General features: G+C 42.4%; 1 protein-coding gene across 1 annotated transcript in view; it reads left to right on the forward strand.

Moving 5' to 3' along the window:
* MGAT5B (alpha-1,6-mannosylglycoprotein 6-beta-N-acetylglucosaminyltransferase B) overlaps positions 1-22919 on the forward strand; it is a 112516-nt gene that overhangs the window by 39457 nt on the left and 50140 nt on the right. Inside the window, exons 4-7 of the mRNA XM_044298418.1 lie at positions 15893-16040; positions 17437-17546; positions 19457-19530; positions 20109-20276. Of these exons, the coding sequence (XP_044154353.1) occupies positions 15893-16040; positions 17437-17546; positions 19457-19530; positions 20109-20276 (500 nt within the window). The remainder of the gene's footprint in view (positions 1-15892; positions 16041-17436; positions 17547-19456; positions 19531-20108; positions 20277-22919) is intronic.

The following is a 22919-nucleotide window of genomic DNA, read 5'->3' on the forward strand; positions in this document are numbered from 1 at the left end:
CCGTATTGCGGCCCGCAAATTGCACTACGGAGTGCTTCCGTGGGGTTGCGTCCCGTACTTCCGTTCCGCAAAAAGATAGAACATGTCCTATCTTTTTGCGGAACGGGCGGATCGCGGACCCATTCAAGTGAATGGGTCTGTGATCTGATGCGCCTGACCTACGGCCGTGATCGTGCATTGCGGCCCGCAGCATGGGCACGGGTCACACACGTTTGTGTGCAGGGGGCCTTAAGTGGTCGTCAGGTCCGAAGACGTACGGACCTCACTGAGTATTAAAAATCATATGTGTGGTGGATGATTTTAAAAATGGACATATAACCCAGCCTAAAACAATAAAAAAGTAATAAGTGAGAGTAAATATTAAAACAATAGCAAAAGCAACAACAAAAGCAACACGAGCTCTATAGCAAAATACAAAGATATGAGGTTAATACAGAAGAGTAAGATGATTTGTGTGACACGTGTGTGTGTGAGTGCGGGTATACACTTTCTGTGTGTGTATAAGATTGTATTGATAGGTATATTTAGTGTACATATCTCGCCAGTAACAGTGCTATAAAGAGACAGAACCAGCATAACTATTTTTCTGCATGTCATAAAAAACTATCATAAAAATTTGTGAGCATGAAATTGCATTGCCAATCCCACTAGGACGTAGCTGGTGTAATATTGTTGTTGCTGTGTATGATTTTAATGTTAGGGCAAATATCCAAAAGTTTGTTTTTGTTAGAAGAATTGAACAGCCAAATTACAGCAATTTTCAGGCTGCAGGGACAGGTTGGAAATGTGTGATTGCAGACAAAGCATTGCACGGACATAATAACACAGCACTGGGAGACATAGCGTGTGATGTGCAATGGGGAAGTTAGGTGGAAACGATGGGATCTTAAAGAAAGAAATACTAAGGCCTCATGCACATAAATGTATTTTCTTTCTGTGTCTGTTCCGTTGTTTTTTTTTGCAGACCGTATATGGAACCATTCATTTCAATGGGATATGCACACGGACGTCATCCGTATTTTTTGCGGATCCGTTTTTTGTGGACTGCAAAATACATACGGCCGTGTGCATGAGGCCTAAATGGGAGTATAAGGTGGAAAGTGAAAAGGGTGACAACTGGGAGTATAAAAGGGGAATTTTGAGATTACATTGATGGATGTCCATAAGTTTGGATGACTACTGAAAGCTATAGCTAGATACCCCTTCATCTGGGGCAAGTATTAAAGGCTAAAAATAATTTATTAAAAATGTTCAGCTGTTTCTGATTTACAGGGGTTAAAAAATCTGTCTACTTGCAAGCTGTCACTTTCTGTTTTCTTCGAATCCTGTCAAAATAATAAGAATATGTCTTAAATAAGTGTTTATGAGGTCAGGAGTTTAGGGATAATAGCTACACATGAGTCATCAGATAACGGGATTCAAAGAAAAGACAAAATGACAGCTTGTTAACAGACTGAGTTAACAGTTAACAGACTGTATATCAGAAACAGCTGAACATTTTTAATACATTATTTTTACTTGCCTCAGATGAAGGAATACCTAGCTATAGCTTTCAGTAGTCATTTCTAGCCCAAAATGAGTAACATGCAGTCATTAAACTACATATAAATGTATGTACTGTATGTATACATACATATACATATACATATGTATATATATATATATATATATATTTATATATACATATGTATATGTATGTATACAAAAGATTTGAGAATGAATAAGCTTACGCAGCTAAGTGAAGGAATATATTTACTAAGTGATTAGATATACGATAACACAAACAAATCACATGTAGAATAATTAAAAGTAAATAATCATCACTAGCCTAAATGTGGGGTAGGGATCCGGTCGGCCATGCTATAACCCATGGCTGTCTATAATGTTATAACACATGACTGACACCCCAGGGTGTACAAGAGATAGGGCAAATCAATACTCACATCCTATCTCGGATGAAGTACCTGGTCGAATCCAAATTAGTAGTTAGTGCAGACCACACTTATTCTCATCAGCCCCTCCATCAGTGTGCATCACGCATGTCTCTGAGATCACGCAGGAATGTGTTCTTATGAGCACAATTGGGGATGGGTACTATCTCTAACCCACTTCATTGCAAGGAAAACTTGTAAAATATTACACAGAGTATTGAACAGAATTAAAGGAGACAGAACCAATCAGTGCTTAACCACTTCAACCCCGCTAGCTGAAACCCCTTTAATGACCAGGCCACTTTTTACACTTCTGCACTACACTACTTTCACCGTTTATTGCTCGGTCATGCAACTTACCACCCAAATGAATTTTACCTCCTTTTCTTCTCACTAATAGAGATTTCATTTGGTGGTATTTCATTGCTGCTGACATTTTTAATTTTTTTGTTATTAATCGAAACTTAACAATTTTTTTGCAAAAAAATGAAATTTTTCACTTTCAGCTGTAAAATTTTGCAAAAAAAACGACATCCATATATGAATTTTTCGCTAAATGTATTGTTCTACATGTCTTTGATAAAAAAAAATGTTTGGGCAAAAAAAAATGTTTGGGTAAAAGTTATAGCGTTTGCAAACTATGGTACAAAAATGTGAATTTCCGCTTTTTGAAGCAGCTCTGACTTTCTGAGCACCTGTCATGTTTCCTGAGGTTCTACAATGCCCAGACAGTACAAACACCCCACAAATGACCCCATTTCGGAAAGTAGACACCCTAAGGTATTCGCTGATGGCCATAGTGAGTTCATAGAACTTTTTATTTTTTGTCACAAGTTAGCGGAAAATGATGATTTTTTTATTTTATTTATTTTTTCTTACAAAGTCTCATATTCCACTAACTTGTGACAAAAAATAAAAACTTTCATGAACTCACTATGGCCATCACGAAATACCTTGGGGTGTCTTCTTTCCAAAATGGGGTCACTTGTGGCGTAGTTATACTGCCCTGGCAATTTAGGGGCCCATATGTGTGAGAAGTAGTTTGCAATCAAAATCTGTAAAAAATGACCGGTGAAATCCGAAAGGTGCACTTTGGAATGTGTGCCCCTTTGCCCACCTAGGCTGCAAAAAAGTGTGACACATCTGGTATCGCCGTACTCAGGAGAAGTTGGGGAATGTGTTTTGGGGTGTCATTTTACATATACCCATTCTGGGTGAGAGAAATATCTTGGCAAAAGACAACGTTTCCAAATGTTTTATACAAAGTTGGCATTTGACCAAGATATTTATCTCACCCAGCATGGGTATATGTAAAATGACACCCCAAAACACATTCCCCAACTTCTCCTGAGTATGGCGATACCACATGTGTGACACTTTTTTGCAGCCAAGGTGGGCAAAGGGGCACATATTCCAAAGTGCACCTTTTGGATTTCGCAGGCCATTTTTTACACATTTTGATTGCAAAGTTCTTCTCACACATATGGGCCCATAAATTGCCAGGGCAGTATAACTATGCCACAAGTGACCCCATTTTGGAAAGAAGACACCCCAAGGTATTCCGTGAGGGGCATGGCGAGTTCCTAGAATTTTTTATTTTTTGTCACAAGTTAGTGGATTATGAGACTTTGTAAGAAAAATAAAAATAAAATCATCATTTTCCGCTAACTTGTGACAGAAAATAAGAAATTCTAGGAACTCGCCATGCCCCTCACGGAATACCTTGGGGTGTCTTCTTTCCAAAATGTGGTCACTTGTGGGGTAGTTATACTGCCCTGGCATTCTAGGGGCCCTAATGTGTGGTAAGTAGTTTGAAATCAAAATGTGTAAAAAATGACCTGTGAAATCCTAAAGGTGCTCTTTGGAATGTGTGCCCCTTTGCCCACCTAGGCGGCAAAAAAGTGTCACACATCTGGTATCGCCGTACTCAGGAGAAGTTGGGGAATGTGTTTTGGGGTGTCATTTTACATATACCCATGCTGGGTGAGAGAAATATCTTGGCAAAAGACAACTTTTCCAATTTTTTTATACAAAGTTGGCATTTGACCAAGATATTATCTCACCCAGCATGGGTATATGTAAAATGACACCCCAAAACACATTGCCCAACTTCTCCTGAGTACGGCGATACCAGATGTGTGACACTTTTTTGCAGCCTAGATGCACAAAGCGGCCCAAATTCCTTTTAGGAGGGCATTTTTAGACATTTGGATCCCAGACTTCTTCTCACGCTTTCGGGCCCCTAAAAAGACAGGGCAGTATAAATACCCCACATGTGACCCCATTTTGGGAAGAAGACACCCCGCGGTATTCAATGAGGGGCATGGCGAGTTCATAGAATTATTTTTTTTTTTTGGCACAAGTTAGCGGAAATTGATTTTTTATTTTTATTTTCTCACAAAGTTTCCCTTTCCGCTAACTTGGGACACAAATTTCAATCTTTCATGGACTCAATATGCCCCTCACGGAATACCTTGGGCTGTCTTCTTTCCGAAATGGGGTCACATGTGGGGTATTTATACTGCCCTGGCATTTTAGGGGCCCTAAAGCGTGAGAAGAAGTCTGGAATATAAATGTCTTCAAAATTTTTACGCATTTGGATTCCGTGAGGGGTATGGTGAGTTCATGTGAGATTTTATTTTTTGACACAAGTTAGTGGAATATGAGACTTAGTAAGAAAAAAAATATATATATATATTTCCGCTAATTTGGGCCGAAAAAAAATGTCTGAATGGAGCCTTACAGGGGGTGATCAATGACGGGGGGGTGATTAATGACAGGGGGGTGATCAATGACAGGGAAGTGATCAGGGAGTCTATATGGGGTGATCACTCCCCTGTCATTGATCACCCCCCTGTAAGGCTCCATTCAGACGTCCATATGTGTTTTGCGGATCCGATCCATGTATCCGTGGATCCGTAAAAATCATACGGACGTCTGAATGGAGCCTTACAGGGGGGTGATCAATGACAGGGGGGTGATCAGTGACAGGGGGTGATCAGGGAATCTATATGGGTGATCACCCGCCTGTCATTGATCACCCCCCTGTAAGGCTCCATTCAGACGTCCGTATGTGTTTTGCGGATCCGATCCATGTATCCGTGGATCTGTAAAAATCATACGGACATCTGAATGGAGCCTTACAGGGGGTTATCAATGACAGGGGGTGATCAGGGAATCTATATGGGTGATCACCCGCCTGTCATTGATCACCCCCCTGTAAGGCTCCATTCAGACATCCGTATGTGTTTGGCGGATCCGATCCATGTATCCGTGGATCTGTAAAAATCATACGGACATCTGAATGGAGCCTTACAGGGGGGTGATCAATGACAGGGGGGTGATCAATGACAGGGGGTGATCAGGGAATCTATAAGGGCGATCACCCGCCTGTCATTGATCACCCCCCTGTAAGGCTCCATTCAGACGTCCGTATGTGTTTGGCGGATCCAATCCATGTATCCGTGGATCTGTAAAAATCATACGGACATCTGAATGGAGCCTTACAGGGGGGTGATCAATGACAGGGGGGTGATCAATGACAGGGGGTGATCAGGGAATCTATATGGGTGATCACCCGCCTGTCATTGATCACCCCCCTGTAAGGCTCCATTCAGACGTCCGTATGTGTTTTGCGGATCCGATCCATGTATCCGTGGATCCGTAAAAATCATACGGACATCTGAATGGAGCCTTACAGGGGGGTGATCAATGACAGGGGGTGATCAGGGAATCTATATGGGTGATCACCCGCCTGTCATTGATCACCCCCCTGTAAGGCTCCATTCAGACGTCCGTATGTCTTTGGCGGATCCGATCCATGTATCCGTGGATCTGTAAAAATCATACAGACATCTGAATGGAGCCTTACAGGGGGGTGATCAATGACAGGGGGTGATCAATGACAGGGGGTGATCAGGGAATCTATATGGGTGATCACCCGCCTGTCATTGATCACCCCCCTGTAAGGCTCCATTCAGACGTCCGTATGTGTTTTGCGGATCCGATCCATTTATCCGTGGATCCGTAAAAATCATACGGACATCTGAATGGAGCCTTACAGGGGGGTGATCAATGACAGGGGGTGATCAGGGAATCTATATGGGTGATCACCCCCCTGTCATTGATCACCCCCCTGTAAGGCTCCATTCAGACGTCCGTATGTGTTTTGCGGATCCGATCCATGTATCCGTGGATCCGTAAAAATCATACGGACATCTGAATGGAGCCTTACAGGGGGGTGATCAATGACAGGGGGGTGATCAATGACAGGGGGTGATCAGGCAATCTATATGGGTGATCACCCGCCTGTCATTGATCACCCCCCCTGTAAGGCTCCATTCAGACGTCCGTATGTGTTTTGCGGATCCGATCCATGTATCCGTGAATCCGTAAAAATCATACGGACGTCTGAACGGAGCCTGACAGGGGGGTGATCAATGACAGGGGGGTGATCAATGACAGGGGGGTGATCAGGGAGTCTATATGGGGTGATCAGGGGTTCATAAGGAGTTAATAAGTGACAGGGGGGGGTGTAGTGTAGTGTAGTGTTTTGTGGTACTTTACACAGCTACCTGTGTCTTCTGGTGGTCGATCCAAACAAAAGGGACCACCAGAGGACCAGGTAGCAGGTATATTAGACGCTGTTATCAAAACAGCGTCTAATATACCTGTTAGGGGTTAAAAAAATCACATCTCCAGCCTGCCAGCGAACAATCGCCGCTGGCAGGCTGGAGATCCACTCGCTTACCTTCCGATCCTGTGAACGCGCACGCCTGTGTGCGCGCGTTCACAGGAAATCAAGGCTCTCGCGAGATGACGCGTATATGCGTGACTCTGCGCAGATCTGCGTTAGGCGGTCCGGAGGCGGTTAAAAATACTCTTACAGTACAACAATAAATAAGCCTTATTTGTTAAATATCCCTTTGAAAGGGACTTGTCACCTCCCCTGACATGTCTGTTGCAGTAACGACTTGCGTTCCCCATGTAATAATAATTCTGGAGCATTTATTCCTATGTCTCTATGTTGTGCAATTCCTTTATTATTCCTGCAGAAGGTTATGAATTGCCAGCAGTCTGCAATAAAGGTCCAGCTGGGTGTTACCAGTTGGGGGGGGGGGGGGGGGTCCCTGCACAGTCTGACACTATAGGGTTGGAGGGGTTAAAAAAAAAAAAAAAAAAAAAAATAATGTAACTCACCTTAATCCGCAGCCCGGCTTCTCTTCTGTCTTCATCTTTGCTGTGCACAGGAAAAGGACCTTTGATGACGTCACTGCGCTCATCACATGGTCCATCACATGATCCATCACCATGGTAATGGATTGTGTGATGGACCATGTGATAAGCGCAGTGATGTCATCAAAGGTCCTATTCCTCAAAGAAGAAGACATAAGAGAAGCCGGGCTGCGTGAGCAAGTGGATTAAGGTAAGTTAAACTATATATAAAAAAAATTTAACCCCCCCAGCTTTATTGTACTATGCATTCTGTATTAAGAATGCTATTATTTTCCCTTATAACTATGTTATAAGGTAGAATAATACAGTCTACACAACACCGAACCCAAACCCGAACTTCTGTGAAGAAGTTCGGGTTTGGGTACCAAACATGCATTACGATGTTTTGCACTCGCGCAGAAAAATCATGCATTTTCCTGCAACGCACCTGCAACGCATCCGGACCTTATGCGAACACGCTCGTCTGCAAGGGGCCTTATCCATACAAACAATAGAGCTAAGAAATGGGGACCATTGTAAATGAAAGTGGTACGATACCTACTATAAATGAGTCAATGGAAGCTCTTTTATTTAGAATGGTCCCCATTTCTTAGCTCTATTGTTTGTATGTATAAGGGTGTGCAGCCATTTTCTTTTTATAATCATGTTTGCTTCATGGATATGGACCTGTGATTCTGAAGGTTCTAGTCTAGATTCTCTTGTAGTATATATTGAGGGTACTGCCTCTTTTAGACTGAACACGCCCACCTACCTGGGACTTCTGAGCAGAGTACGTATGTGGCTGGTTCCTACACTGCCCTGAATATTGTAGGCTTAGGTAAGTCCAAAGAGGCAGTATACTAGTGTTAGGGACCCATCTGCGGAAGCCGCCTTGACGCCTGGTAGATGGGCCCGACACACGTTTGATCAGATATGTGCGCTAAGAGCTTCCATTGACTCATTTATAGTAGGTATCATACCACTTTTATTTAGAATGGTCCCCATTTCTTAGCTCTACTCTTTGTATGTATAATGGTGTGCAGCCATTTTCTTTTTATAAACATGATGTAACCGGCAGTAAATAATGGAAAGGTCCTTCCATCTTTATGACAGTACCATATGTTCCTCTGTCGATTCCAGATGCCGCTGCACAAATAGCCTGAAGATATATCAGATCAGGGCAAACAGCCCCTGATCCAGTGAGAAGGTCTTGCATATTTTGTTTTCTGGTCATGCCAGGAAATATATGCAAATATTCTCAAGATTACATTGATCCCCCCCCCCCCCATACACATGAATGCTCGGATTGGCCAAGTGTGCATGTGTTCTGCACGGATGGTGAGAAGTAAGCCTCTGCCAGTAATCTCTGTGGTCGCATTTCTCCCTTGAGAACAAAGGATCAGACATGTTGCATAATTTCGGAGGAACATCAAATATACATTACATGACCAGCTGTAGGGTTTGGCTTATCTTAGTTCAGAGACCAGCAACCTCCGGCACTCCAGCTGTTCTGAAACTACAACTCCCAGCATACTCCATTCACTTCTATGGGAGATACAAGAACAGCCAAGCAGATGTGCATGCAGGGAGTTGTAGTTTTGCAGCAGCTGGAGTGCCATGGGTTGCTGAACCCAGTCTTAGTCTAATGTGCATGGTCACCTCTCAACTTCTTTACAGCGCTGCATATGTGAGTCAGACAACAGCTGAGAAAAAAGGTGGCTATTTTTGTGACGAGGCAGAATCCAACATTGCCTAAAACGCTGAACCACACGCCAGAGGTGAAACTAAAATTCGTGGGACCCCATAGCAAAGTATAGCAAATGCATTTCATAATATAGAGTGCGAATTTCATAATATATAATATGGAAATGAGACATCATATAGTACATGACTCATGACGATCTCTTTCTAACAAAGCTAGAACCAGCCCTGGACCTCACATTGATCCATAGATCTCCTTATTCATTGCTCCAATTGCTCTGCTAGATTTATGTCAAGCTGGCAGCTCAGAGGGTGTGTCCTTTCTCAAAGGGTGTGTTCTTTCTCAGGAGGTGTGTCCTTGCTCAAGGAGCATGTCCTTTTTGCTGTATCTCCCTCCCTGTAGCTGTCACATCTTCTACAAAAAAAGCCAGCTGGTGGCAGTTGAGGGATAGGACTGAGTATGTGAGACCACCTCAGCCAGGGGTGCACCACCAATGAGGCCAGGTGAGGCAATCCCCTCAGGCAGAACCAGGTAGGGGCAAGAGAGGGGCAGACAAAGTGTCATGTGCTAAAGGGAAGGGTTAGGTTAAGAAATTACGTTTTAGTTTTTCGCCTCAGGCAGCAGAAAGGCTAGGTGCACCTCTGACCTCAGCCATGTTACTAAGGTGGATGGAGAAATAAGGAAAAGAACAAACAGCAGGTGGTGCTATACAAATACGTTTTATTGAATAACTCAGTGGCTAAAGCACATTTTTAATTACTTGCAATGAGAAAAGTATTCAGATCCAGGTGCTGGTTGAATTATTATTTTTTTAACACTGCTGGCCCTCCTGTCAGTCCTCTATGACATCTATGTATCTAAGAGAACTATCTACAAGGATAGTATGTGTCTACAGGTCCTTCTAAAAAAATTAGCATATTGTGATAAAGTGCATTATTTTCTGTAATGTACTGATAAACATTAGACTTTCATATATTTTAGATTCATTACACACCAACTGAAGTAGTTCAAGCCTTTTATTGGTTTAATTCTGCTGATTTTGGCATACAGCTCATGAAAACCCAAAATTCCTATCTAAAAAAATTAGCATATCATGAAAAGGTTCTCTAAACGAGCTATTAACCTAATCATCTGAATCAACTAATTAACTCTAAACACCTGCAAAAGATTCCTGAGGCTTTTAAAAACTCCCAGCCTGGTTCATTACTCAAAACCGCAATCATGGGTAAGACTGCCGAAGACTGTCCAGAAGGCCATCATTGACACCCTCAAGCAGGAGGGTAAGACACAGAAAGAAATTTCTGAAGGAATAGGCTGTTCCCAGAGTGCTGTATCAAGGCACCTCAGTAGGAAGTCTGTGGGAAGGAAAAAGTGTGGCAGAAAACGCTGCACAACGAGAAGAGGTGACCGGACCCTGAGGAAGATTGTGGAGAAGGACCGATTCCAGACCTTGGGGGACCTGCGGAAGCAGTGGACTGAGTCTGGAGTAGAAACATCCAGAGCCACCGTGTACAGGCGTGTGCAGGGAATGGGCTACAGGTGCCGCATTCCCCAGGTCAAGCCACTTTTGAACCAGAAACAGCGGCAGAAGCGCCTGACCTGGGCTACAGAGAAGCAGCACTGGACTGTTGCATGTCATTCGGAAATCAAGGTGCCAGAGTCTGGAGGAAGACTGGGGAGAGGGAAATGCCAAAATGCCTGAAGTCCAGTGTCAAGTACCCACAGTCAGTGATGGTCTGGGGTACACTGTCAGCTGCTGGTGTTGGTCCACTGTGTTTTATCAAGGGCAGGGTCAATGCAGCTAGCTATCAGGAGATTTTGGAGCACTTCATGCTTCCATCTGCTGAAAAGCTTTATGGAGATGAAGATTTCATTTTTCAGCACGACTTGGCACCTGCTCACAGTGCCAAAACCACTGGTAAATGGTTTACTGACCATGGTATTACTGTGCTCAATTGGCCTGCCAACTCTCCTGACCTGAACCCCATAGAGAATCTGTGGGATATTGGGAAGAGAAAGTTGAGAGACACAAGACCCAACACTCTGGATGAGCTTAAGGCTGCTATCGAAGCATCCTGGGCCTCCATAACACCTCAGCAGTGCCACAGGCTGATTGCCTCCATGCCACGCCGCATTGAAGCAGTCATTTCTGCAAAAGGATTCCCCACCATGTATTGAGTGCATAACTGAACATAATTATTTGAAGGTTGACTTTTTTTGTATTAAAAACACTTTTCTTTTATTGGTCGGATGAAATATGCTAATTTTTTGAGATAGGAAATTTGGGTTTTCATGAGCTGTATGCCAAAATCATCAATATTAAAACAATAAAAGGCTTGAACTACTTCAGTTGTGTGTAATGAATCTAAAATATATGAAAGTCTAATGTTTATCAGTACATTACAGAAAATAATGAACTGTATCACAATATGCTAATTTTTTTTGAAGGACCTGTATAGGGGTGCTGTGGTTGCAACTTGAGGGCCCTAAAACCTTCCTGCCACATCAGAGGACAGCAACGCTACAAACAGCCAGAGGGCTCTGACACAGATTTTCCATTGGAGCCCATGTCCATAGGCATAAAAAAAAACGTACAGTTACATCTCCATTCCTGGACTGCAGAATCTTAGATCAGCGGGATCTCTGGGAAGATAATACATTCTTCATACACATCTAGGCAGAAAATATTGGCAGAAAACCCATGGTCTTTACACACGATGGCAAAACAAAGCACGTGCCCAAATGCCGTGAAATGTAGTAGCTTTGCTGTGCACAGATTTCTCTTCTCATACTCGACTGCTTAGATAATGAAATATTCGGGCTGCGGGGAAGGGGATATTGCCACAGCAGCTTAAACTCTTCTGGGAGCTGTTGAGAATTGGAATCAAAGACAACTTTATAAACCCTTCCAGCAATTTCTCCCCCCCCCCCTTCCCAACTCACGAAGAACGACAGATCCCCTTGGGACCTGGAGTGATGAGGGAACCGCAAGAAAACCTGCAGCGCAATCCAAGCTGGGAGTAATCATTATACATACAGATCCATGTTTAATGCATGAGTACTGGCTGTGTCAGTGTGTCACCCTGCAGACGAAGAATGGGCTCGATGTCCCCAGCATCCCCGCTGTCCTCTGTCACTTTGCATATAAACAACAGAGTTTACTAGCGCTTATGGATTATTCAAATGAATGGGTCTTCAGACAGAGAAAGCGCATTGTGGATCACTGCATCTGAGTCACTTATGTGTCATGTCCCAGGTCATGTAAGGTAGTCCTGGGTATGACTGCATACCATAAGTCTAGCTAACACTCGAGGAAATCAATCTAAGATGCATTCCCAAGGGATTCCCAAGAGCACAGCCCCTGTGAGCACTCTATTCACAGAACACAGGCTGCCATAAACAATAGTGTTAATCTCGAATATTCTAATCGCAGAATTTTATCGCGAATATTGGCACTTTAAGAATTCACGAATATCTAGAATCTTGAATATTCTATATCTTCGTAATCGTGAATATTCAAGTTTTTTTTTTATCAGTACGCATGATCCCTCACTGCTTCTTGCTTGTGGGCCAATGAGAAGGCTGCAATATCTTTAGGAGTAGTGTTGATCGTGAATTTTTATCGCAAATTTTAAGATTGCTGATTTTTGCAATCAAGAAAATAATGACTGGAGATCACGAATTCGCGAACATATGACGAATATTCGCCCAAATATTTGCGAAATATAGCAAATATTCGAATATTGCCCCTGCCACTCATCACTGATAAACAACACCTGTATTCTGTAGACTGTGCCTCTTGGACAGCAGAGAGGTATTGGACTTCCAGGAAGCACAATTTTAGACTTGCTCTTTAAAGGAACAAACCTAATAAAGACTAGAGAAGAAAAGAACAGTTGTCACATTTACAGTTTGGTTGGAGGAGTTGTTAGGGATTTCTTTTCATGGTTCCGTAAAAAGGTAAGGTTAGGAATTAGTGTTGTATTGTATTTTAAATAGTACATTCGTACCAGTGACCTACTGGAGATGTTGGCCCATTGGGTTGATAATGGTTTTGGTTTAAGGCTAAACCAGGGAGTGGAGTCTGAGGGCTTGTGTGCTCTTCATCATTAACCCATGCAAGGGGGATGGACTTTTCTTCCCCAGAGTAGCCTCCGTTAGGAATGATTGGTATGTACATAGGCTGAAGTCACCGTTGATAGTGCACAAGTCAAGGCAGGGAGAATTTGGTCATGAGTGGTAGATGGGCAGAGGTAAGAATGGGCAGCACATAATTAATAACACTGGCTGGGATGATATCAGACAAAGCAGTATGGAAAAAAAACAGGCCAATTAAAATTAGGGGATGTTGCTCAATGGAGCTTAGGGCTACCTGCACGCGTTGCGGATTGTGCACCTTTTTTCCATGCAGAGTCTCGTGCACAAAAAACTGTGTAATACAGTTCTGGAAATACATATGAGATTAGACAATTTCTGTGCAGAAATTGACCTGCCATGCGGATTTTGAAATCCATGATTTTCGGGGTGAATTTGACCCTTTTCAATTGAAGGGTGAAATCTGAAGCAAAACTGAATCAAATCTGCAACAACATCTGCATCCTACATCCATGGGCACAAGTTTGTGATTCCTTAGGGTTAAGGTTTGCAGTAGGTAACACCATGACAATAGCAGATAATGCAGTGTGGACCAAGCAAGAAGAGATGTCACCTCCTTTTCCCTAAAGCCTTTATAGATTGCAGCAGATATGTATAGATTTTACATACGCCGTGGGAAGACTGGTGCTTACTTCAGTGTGGTAATTACTACATCAGGCAGTACACACTCATTAAATATGTAGCTGTGCAGCCGCTTAATGAGTCTTTGTAGCCGAAACAAACTGTCACATGGTTCCTTCTCCCTTGAGGCTTTAGAAGAAGAAAATGAAGTGGAAGACATTTCTATTCCTTTAAACAGTGTTGGTATCTGATCTCTGGTTATCTCAACATAATGTTACTTGATTGACCTTGACAGATAGCGGCGGCTGTACTGACCATTGTCCATTCTTACATTCTCAACTGTTCTGACATAAGCCAAACTACTAGAGCTCGTGCACACAGTCAGATTATGGTTCTGTACGGAGACGAGAAAGGGCGGCCATGAGGCCGATACTATACCTACATATGCCTCCAATTTTATTTAAAGGATTTGAAGTGTTTTTTTCTGACCAATTTCATAAGAACCTAAGAGAGAAAAACTTCCATTGAACTTATCAATTGCTTCTTCAGCACACTATGTGGGTACATAGGCAGTTTAATAGAACATGTAGAGCAGTTCATGGAGCTGTGTAGTTCCATAATAAGGAACTATGGCGCATTACCATGTGCATTAACCCTTAGGTTGTTGTTCACAAAAGTCTGATTTTGCAAAGGATCCCATAGGACTGCTTTGTGCGGCAACATAACCTATGTACAGGGTGAGTCAAAAGTTTTATTTCAGAAACAAAAGGGAAAATGAAATATCCGAATATCCCAGCAAGTAATTGGTAAAGGGGTCTATCCTTTAGGCTATGTCCAGAACATAGCCATCATCTTGAAAGCTGCAATATTGGTTCAAGGGCAAATTTTTCTAATGGGAAGGGGGTCATGTAGCATATCAGAGAAGACAAGAATTTTATCAGAAATCAATTGCCGCAATCACAATATCTCTTGTGGTTCAAAAGTTATCAACACAGAAAGTTCAAAACTTCAAAGTTCAAAATTCAGTGTTCAGCACCAGGGACAACGCATTGAACACGTCAAATAGCTGTGCATCACAGGGAATGGTCGCGGTTGTTGTTGCAACTTTCTGTGTTGATAACTTTTGAACCACACGAGATATTGCAAATCTGATTGAGGCAATCGATTTCTGAGAAAATTCTAGTCCTCTCTCATAAGATACATGACCCCCTTCCCATTGAAAAAATTTGCCCCTGGCAGCATTCAAGATAGCAGCCATGTTCCAGACACAGCCTAAAAGATAGGCCCCCTCACCCATTACTTGCTGGGGTATTCAGATATTTTATATTCCCTTTCATTTCTGAAATGAAAGGGTGTCCTGTGACTTTTGACTCACCCTGTACATTTTTTTGAGTACTAGAGATAAGGATAGATTGGCTGATTATCAAAGTAGCCTTTTTATGATTGGATGCTATAGCTAAACATGCACCAAGCATCTTCCGAGTGTGCGCGTGTTCTCACATCTGCCAAAAAGAATGTTGGCCAGTGATCTAAAACACATTAGATGATTGGCTGGCCCTGCTGAAATTGGTAGGACAGCCAACCTTAATGTATGGTCATCTTAAAAAGTCCACAGCTGAAGAGTGGAAGAAGTGGTTTACTGTAACTTCCCCTGCCCGTGAACCAGATTCTCCACTGAAATCCAGGAAGACAGCCAGGCAGCTACAACCCTACAAGCCCCACAGGCAGTTGTGCCTGACATAGTCTAACATACCTAGGTGAACAGCACCATTCCATGCTTCCTTTAAAGGTACGGCCACACGGTTAGGTTTTCTGATGCAGTTTTGGAAACCAAAATCAAGAGTGAATTTAAAAGCCGGGAGAAATGGTATTTGGCCTTTTTCTCTTTTTATGATCCACCCCTGATCCTTTGGCTTCCAAAACGACATCAGGAAACCTGATTGTATGGCTGTACCCTAATACTACTGGTCTAATTGAGGGAGCTCTATGTTTTTTCACAATATGTTCAGGGGAAAGAATAAGGGTGTTCTTCTCAAAGACACTATTAATAATATTTCTGGTGTATTTGTGGTCATATTTTGTTTCTCAGAGGAATGACTTTGCTGGTTGGTTGTAGTGCTTGTTCTTTTGATAATATAAAGTACATTACAAGTAGAACAGTGTGCAAATCCCTTCAGCTTGTAGCACACTATACATACTGTACTTGATTTTATTATACCACAATCTCTGTTTTATTCTGAGCCTTCTCTGGACTACAGTAAGTAGTTGACCTAGTATCTTTGGACATGATGGTGAAATTGTTTCACAAGTCCAGTCAATTTATTTTCAGTACTAGGTCTAGGAGAATCTCGAGGAGCCATTCGCAGAATGAATGACGTACTGGAGACCCTGGTGAGGAGAATGGATATCTTAGCCCGACTGGAAAATGTCAGCGAATCGCGTAGGACAGAGGACACTGGACACTTCACATTGGACAGGTATATAACTAGGTTCCTCTTCAATCCTGCCTGTATTATATCAGTACCAACTCTAGCAAGCCATGCGGTATAACTTATTGCACTGTGCCTGTGAAGGGAAGGACAAGGATGATCATTTTGATGAAAAATTGTCAGATTGCTACAGGAGCCCAGGAACAGAATATTACATCATGTCAGGGTTTGTGTGCATTGCCTCTGATATATTTCTGACAGTTCTGTGCCAGTCTCTAGAATATTACATTTTATGGCATGGTAGCAAAGCATGCTGGTTGCTGCATGGATAACTTAATAGAAATGATGTAAGGGGTCTCAAACTCAAGTTCTGCAACAGCTGAGCACGCCCGTTCAGCATCAGTCATCAGTCTGGGCAACTATGGAAGAGCAGGCTTGCTGTCACCTGTAGTCTCCCACACATGGCACTCACCAGGTTCAGCTCCTTGGTCCGGTTCCTCATTCTGCCGCTGGATAGATAGGCTGCACATGCAAGCTAGTGCCAGGACCTTACAACCACTCTTGGCTGCATGGCTTATGCTTGTTCCGAGTTCTGGGGCTGCCCACCCCAGCAGTGCACACAGCGTGGCCCCAGAACAGGCACAATGTGACAGGAAGTCTGGGCCTGTGGCAGTGAGCGGGCCTACAAGGGCTCTGAGCTGAGGGACTTTAGGAGCTGGTCGTAGCCCACAGATAATTGCCTCAGGGGTGCGTGTTTGAGACCCTTGGTTTAATCAGTGTAAATATTAGCAGTAGAGTACAATGTATTATCTGGAAACCTTGAGGAATGCATTGTCAGTTAGGCACAAGAAGCCCATGCGTATGGGTCCCCCCTTAACATTAACAACAGGGCAGGACAGTAGTTTGTGCAGTGAAAGTTGCTGTCACTCCAGGACTGCCCAGTAGAATTATTTGCAAAATATGGGCATTGGTTGAATTTGACTCCCTGAATTACCTACCAACATTGCCAGATGAAGGATTTTGACATGGAGCTGTATACTTCATGTTGTATGATGTGAAATGAGCCCCATGACCTCTAATAATGAAATATAGATCTCTTTGGTCATGTTGCATCTGATTAGGTGTCTACAGTACATAACTGGCAAACTTCTTACAATCATTTTTAATTACTTTAAAAAAAAAAAATATTGCAATAGGATCTAGTTTTGTATGACAAGAAATTTCTGACTCTATCAATTTTCTGACATGACATACATGTAATATTATGGATTTACCATAAATTGTAAGGGGGTAAAATGTCCTTGCGATTCCTTATAGTTGGAAAATAGCAGAATTTAGGATAAAAATACAAGACATGATCCCAGCAAAATGAGAAAAACTGACAGATATTTAAAAAATAATACGTGACTGCCTGTCACTGGCAATGTGTATACATGTCTTGCAGCGTGCAATCATTGGGTTTGATGGAGAAGATTCAGGCAATTGCTCAGAATGTGTCTGACATTGCAGTCAAAGTGGATCAGATCTTACGAAACAGTCTCCTGAGAGGAAAAGGTGAGGTAGATGAAAACTGGTATGTATCCCTGGACACCATGGATCTTCTGTACACTAAAGTCTAAAGTAGTTGCAGTCTCTTTTGTATTGTTAGATTTTTTTTTTTTACAGTGTTTTATACTAAAATCAGTGCAAATACTTATTTAATAAGTTAGGGAGCCCAGTCACTGGAGGATGTTGTCTTCAATAAGTGTCCAACTCCAAGCGGGCCTGGTGTTAAGGAGTGTCACGCTAGACAAATGCCAGGGCCACTGTCTCTCATCTCATCTATTTCTATATATGTAGAATTTTAGAGCACTGTGTAAATTACAGCCAGTGTTTCCTACACTACATTGATGTGTATGATCAGTGCAATACAAGAGAAGATGGCTAAAGGGATCAATTTAGGTCACCAAGGATCCCTTCTTTGCCCTAAGCCACCAGGTATTTAACAATGAACCCTTTTAATATCCTAGACCACCAGGGATTTAACCATGAAGTACTTTATTGCACTATGCCACCAGGGATTTATCAATGAAGGAACCTCTTTACTGCCTTAGACAACCAGGGATTTACCATAAACTCTTTATTTCACTACACCACTAGAGATTTAACAATGAACTCCTTTACTGCTCTAGACCACCAGGGATTCAATCATATATTGTCTCAGAACAGCAAATATTTAGGAATTCTAAAGTTTAAGGCAAGTCAGCAGATTTGTACCTATGACACTGGCTGACCTGTTACATGTGCACTTGGCAGCTGAAGGCATCTGTGTTGGTCCCGTGTTCATATGTGCCCGCATTGCTGAGAAAAATTATGTTTTATTACATGCAAATAAGCGTCTGGGAGAAAGAGGGGCGTTGCTATTACAACTAGAGGCTCTGCCCTCTCTGAAGCTGCTGCCCCTTTCCATTTTGATTGACAGGGCCAGGCATGATGACATTTATACTACCTGGCCCTGTTAATTAATGTGGAGAGGGGCAGCAGCTGCAGAGAAATTAGAGCCTCTAGAAGTATCGGCAACGTCCCCGTTGCTCCTAGAGGCTCATTTGCATATAATAAAACATATTTTTTCTCAGCAATGCAGGCACATATGAACATGGGACCAACACAGATGTCTTCAAGTGCACATGTAACAGGTCAGCCAGTGTCATAGGTACAAAACTGCTGACAGACGCCCTTTAAACTTTGACCTGCTTTCTTTCCCTCTGCATATGTCTTTTGTAGGAAACAATAGTGTGGTAGACTACTCTTTTGTGCCTCCGTGAAAAATGTAAACCGATGTAAAACAGGACAAACAGGGCAAAGTATAATCTATCGGATTCCGTTTTCCTCATTGCAGTGAATAGATCCCGAGTAGAATATGTTTCAATAATGTTTTTGGGTATTCATATATACCCAAGGATAAAAAGGGTATTTGACCACCAAAGATGTTAACGCTAGAACCTTCACCTTCTAGACCACTTGGAATGTTAACATTACCTAGCTTCCAGCATGTTGTCTTCTGTGTTAGCCTGTTCCTCCAAGCTCTTGTCTTCCATTTTGCCCTACACCACTGCTTGTAAATATTCACCAAAATATTTTTCCTGTATTTTATAAAAAGGGAAGAAGCAGGTTGTGAGGTATAACAGCATAGGCTAGAAGAATCTTCTACAGCAGCGATCTCAAAAAAAAAAACACGACAAAACTACAACTCCCAGCATGCTATAACAGCTGCATGATATCTGGAAGTTATAGTCTTTTGACAACTAGAGAGCCTAATTTCAAGACCATTGTTTCCCCATGGTATGGTATGTTTTGTGTATCAGTGATGTACGTATCTGTTGAGAAATTGGAGAGATGGGTCATTGTAGCTGCTTTTCTGACTATTTTATAGTACTAGACTGTTCTTTCTTTTTTATGTGTTGACCTCTTAATATATACTTTAGCTATTGAAGGCCAGAGGGATCTGTGTGACATCCCAAGAGACCCCCGTTTCCCAGACTGCTCTGGAAAAGTGGAGGCAAGTGTATTCAATCCTGTTTTATTATTTTTGTATAATAACTTCTTTACTATACAAACACTTGTTTGTCGATTTATATTCAATAAGCAACATTTAAAAAAAAATAACCTTCATCTAATGAACTGTCATATTTAAAGCAGTTGTCTAGCCAATTTTGTAAAATATGCTGAGAATGGTTTAAAAAAATTAAATTAATAATAATACTCATCCCACTGATTTCCCACTAAAACTCATTCCAACACTTCCCTGGTCCTCCAACAGCCTCTACTTCCTGCCCCCTCTCAACACGGACATGTAATGCTAAAGCTAATCCCTGGCCACAGCAGTGTCTTGTTGCAGCCAGTGATTGGCTGCAGCAGTCACATATCTGTGTGAAAAGGGTTTAGGAAGTAGAGACCGACGAAGGAACCAGGAAGTGTGGGAACAGCGATTGGTAAGTATTATTTTATTGAAGCATTTTCAGCATTTTTTTTTTACTTTAATTAGCTAGACATTCCCTTTAAGATATGCTTATTCATTACCGATTGAGAATAATAAGCAAGGAACCTTGAATCTCTCTTCTAACAATCCTTTTACAGTGGATGCGATCACGGTGGACATCTGATCCGTGCTATGCTTTCTATGGAGTGGATGGTACCGAGTGCTCCTTTCTGGTGTACCTTAGTGAAGTTGAATGGTTCTGTCCAGTTCTACCCTGGAGAAATCAATCCATCAGTCCGTTTTTCAAATCCCACCCCAAAAAACAGGTATGAATGGAAAACTGAATAAAATAAACTCAAAATATAATGCAGAACAATAGATACATGACAGGCAAAGGTCCAAACATAAAGATCACTTTTCAAATGTAATTCACATGTAAAAACTGTAAGAGTTACCTATAAGTGGTCTTTATAAGTTGTGATTCCCTCACCCAATTTATAAAGAGGTATAGGGCAGATATGGAGGCTTTGGTTAAATGGGTTATAGAGTTATTTTTTTTGTTCTTTCTATGTTCCTAACTAGGCAAATGTAACAGCTTTCCAATTAACTCCCTTTATCTGCAGTGGCTGTTTTTTCAGATTTGACTGAGGGTCACATGACCTGTGATGTCAGCTTCTCTCCCAGCTCTGATAAAGTTCGTTTACAAGCCTGTAAACGAGACGTCACTGTACTGGCCACGCCCCCCTTCACTGCCGTCTACTCTCTGCTAGGATTCTTAACCCCTTCAGCTGCACAGCTGCACAGCTCTGCAGGCAGTGAGGAGACAATGCTGGGCACTGGAGCTGACATACTAGAGAGAGCATTGCACAAGACGGTAGAGGGAAGATCCTGTGTGTATTAGCAGTGTCATTATACAGCTGGGACTTGTAGTTCTACACTTACAAATTGCTGTTGATTAGCCCAGCACTCAGGGAAGCTCTTGTATCCACTCCCTTAGCAGTGTCATTATACAGCTTGGACTTGTAGTCCTACACATACAACATGCTGCAGGGTCTCCCAGCAGGCAGACATGTCACTCAGGGCAGCTCTTGTAGCCACTCCCTTAGCATGGGGGAGGGGGAGAGATTGGTTTTATTGCATGTAAACAAAGGGCCAGAAAAGAACCAGGGAAATCAGGAAATAGATATATATTTTTTTGCATAACACTTGCTTAGCTCGGTTATATATCAGATTTTCAGTGCTATATTATTATTTTTTCATAACTTCGACAACCCCTTTAAGTGATGTAACATGTGAGCACGGTGTCATACAGTCATACATGTTATAGGACACTGTAGAAGAACCAGAGACTCAAAGTGGAGAATTAAAGAAATCAAAAGTGGTGAAAATTGTATGTTTCACAGAAATAGGAGACTAATAGTTTCCTATGCAGTCCTTAGTATATAGGCATTGACTCAAGTGTTAAAGGGGTTGTCTCACTTCAGCAAGTGACATTTATCATGTAGAAAAAGTGAATACAAGGCACTTACTAATGTATTGTGATTGTCCATATTGCTTATTTTGCTGACTTGATTCATTTTTCCATCACATTATACACTGCTCGTTCCCATGGTTATGACCAATCTGCAATCCATCAGCTCAAGCCTATGTGCATGGTCCTGGTCACCAGACAGGCCAACATCTTTTCCTATAGTATGCAAGCATAAGTGTAGTGTCCCACTAGGTAGGAGTGGGCACTACACAAGGGTCAATTGGGTAACGTGTTACTCCTGCTCACAAGGGACAGTGATATTGTATTTATCTATGCATTGTAATGTATTTTCTGTGTGTTTTTACATTTGTATGTTTCCCCTGTTAATGCTTAGCAGGCCTAGTTGGGCGTAATTAGCCATCCCAGACACTAGAGGGAGATAGGGAGCCCCTAGTATAAATGTCCAGGCCCAAACAGGGAGGGGTTAGGTCATAGTCAGGAGTCTGTGGAGACAGAAGTGAGAAGGCACCAGCCCGAGATATGCTGAGGGCCTCCTCCTGACATGCAGCTAGATAGTCCTGGTTTCTAGTTGCACCAGGAGGCTAGAAGGAGTACAGCCTGCCTGGAGACCAGTAATTAAGCTAACACCGATGAGACACCCCAGTAGTAGGAGAGCACCTCCTGGGAGAAACCTGCAGCCACCTTTCCAACCCAGCAGAGAAGTCAGCTGAGAGGCAGGGGTACTGTGATATATAGAGCAAGTGTCAATACTGTAGGAAGGATTTTATTTACCAAGGATTCAAGCGAGCAATTAGGCATCCGGACCTTGGGATCCAGCCAGCTAGAATAGCTGTGGGGATAGAGCAGCATTGTACTGCAAAGCATTAACTGTTTACCCTCCAAGTATCTTGCAAGATTGAAACCTGCTGTGCTGTGTAGTAAACCTGCTGTGCATTTGTACTGTGAAGGACTGCATTATACATCACTGCAATTTCTTGTATAAGCAACGTTTGGTTTACCACCTGTGTACTCCATTAATTCTTCTGCAAACCGGTGTGCCACCGTTACAGGCACTGGCGTCACGATTCTTAAAGGGACCTTACCTAAGGCACTCAAAACACCTGCAACATCCAGGGCACCTCACACACCATCAGGCCTGGTCCCTACAACCAGAGTGTGCCCCAGAGGAACTAGTGTCTACCTCTCCTTCACTGTCGCATGCCTGCCCAGGGTTCCCCTTCTAAAAAATGAGTAACCCGCGATTGCCCATGACCGTGACCTCACTCTCGCTAATACCCTGCTGGTCTGGCGTGCTGCACAAGCACCACTGATGGATTACAGGGTGGTCGTAACCATGGAAACAAACAGTGTATAATGTGATGGAAAAATGAATCCAGCCAGCAAAGGAGGCAATACATTTGCTGAAGTGACACAACCTATTTAAAGGGGTTATCCCATGAATAATGTAAAAAATGAAAATTAGACATCATATAGTTCA

The sequence above is a fragment of the Bufo gargarizans genome, chromosome 6, assembly GCF_014858855.1.
Source record: "Bufo gargarizans isolate SCDJY-AF-19 chromosome 6, ASM1485885v1, whole genome shotgun sequence".
Lineage (NCBI taxonomy): Eukaryota > Metazoa > Chordata > Amphibia > Anura > Bufonidae > Bufo > Bufo gargarizans.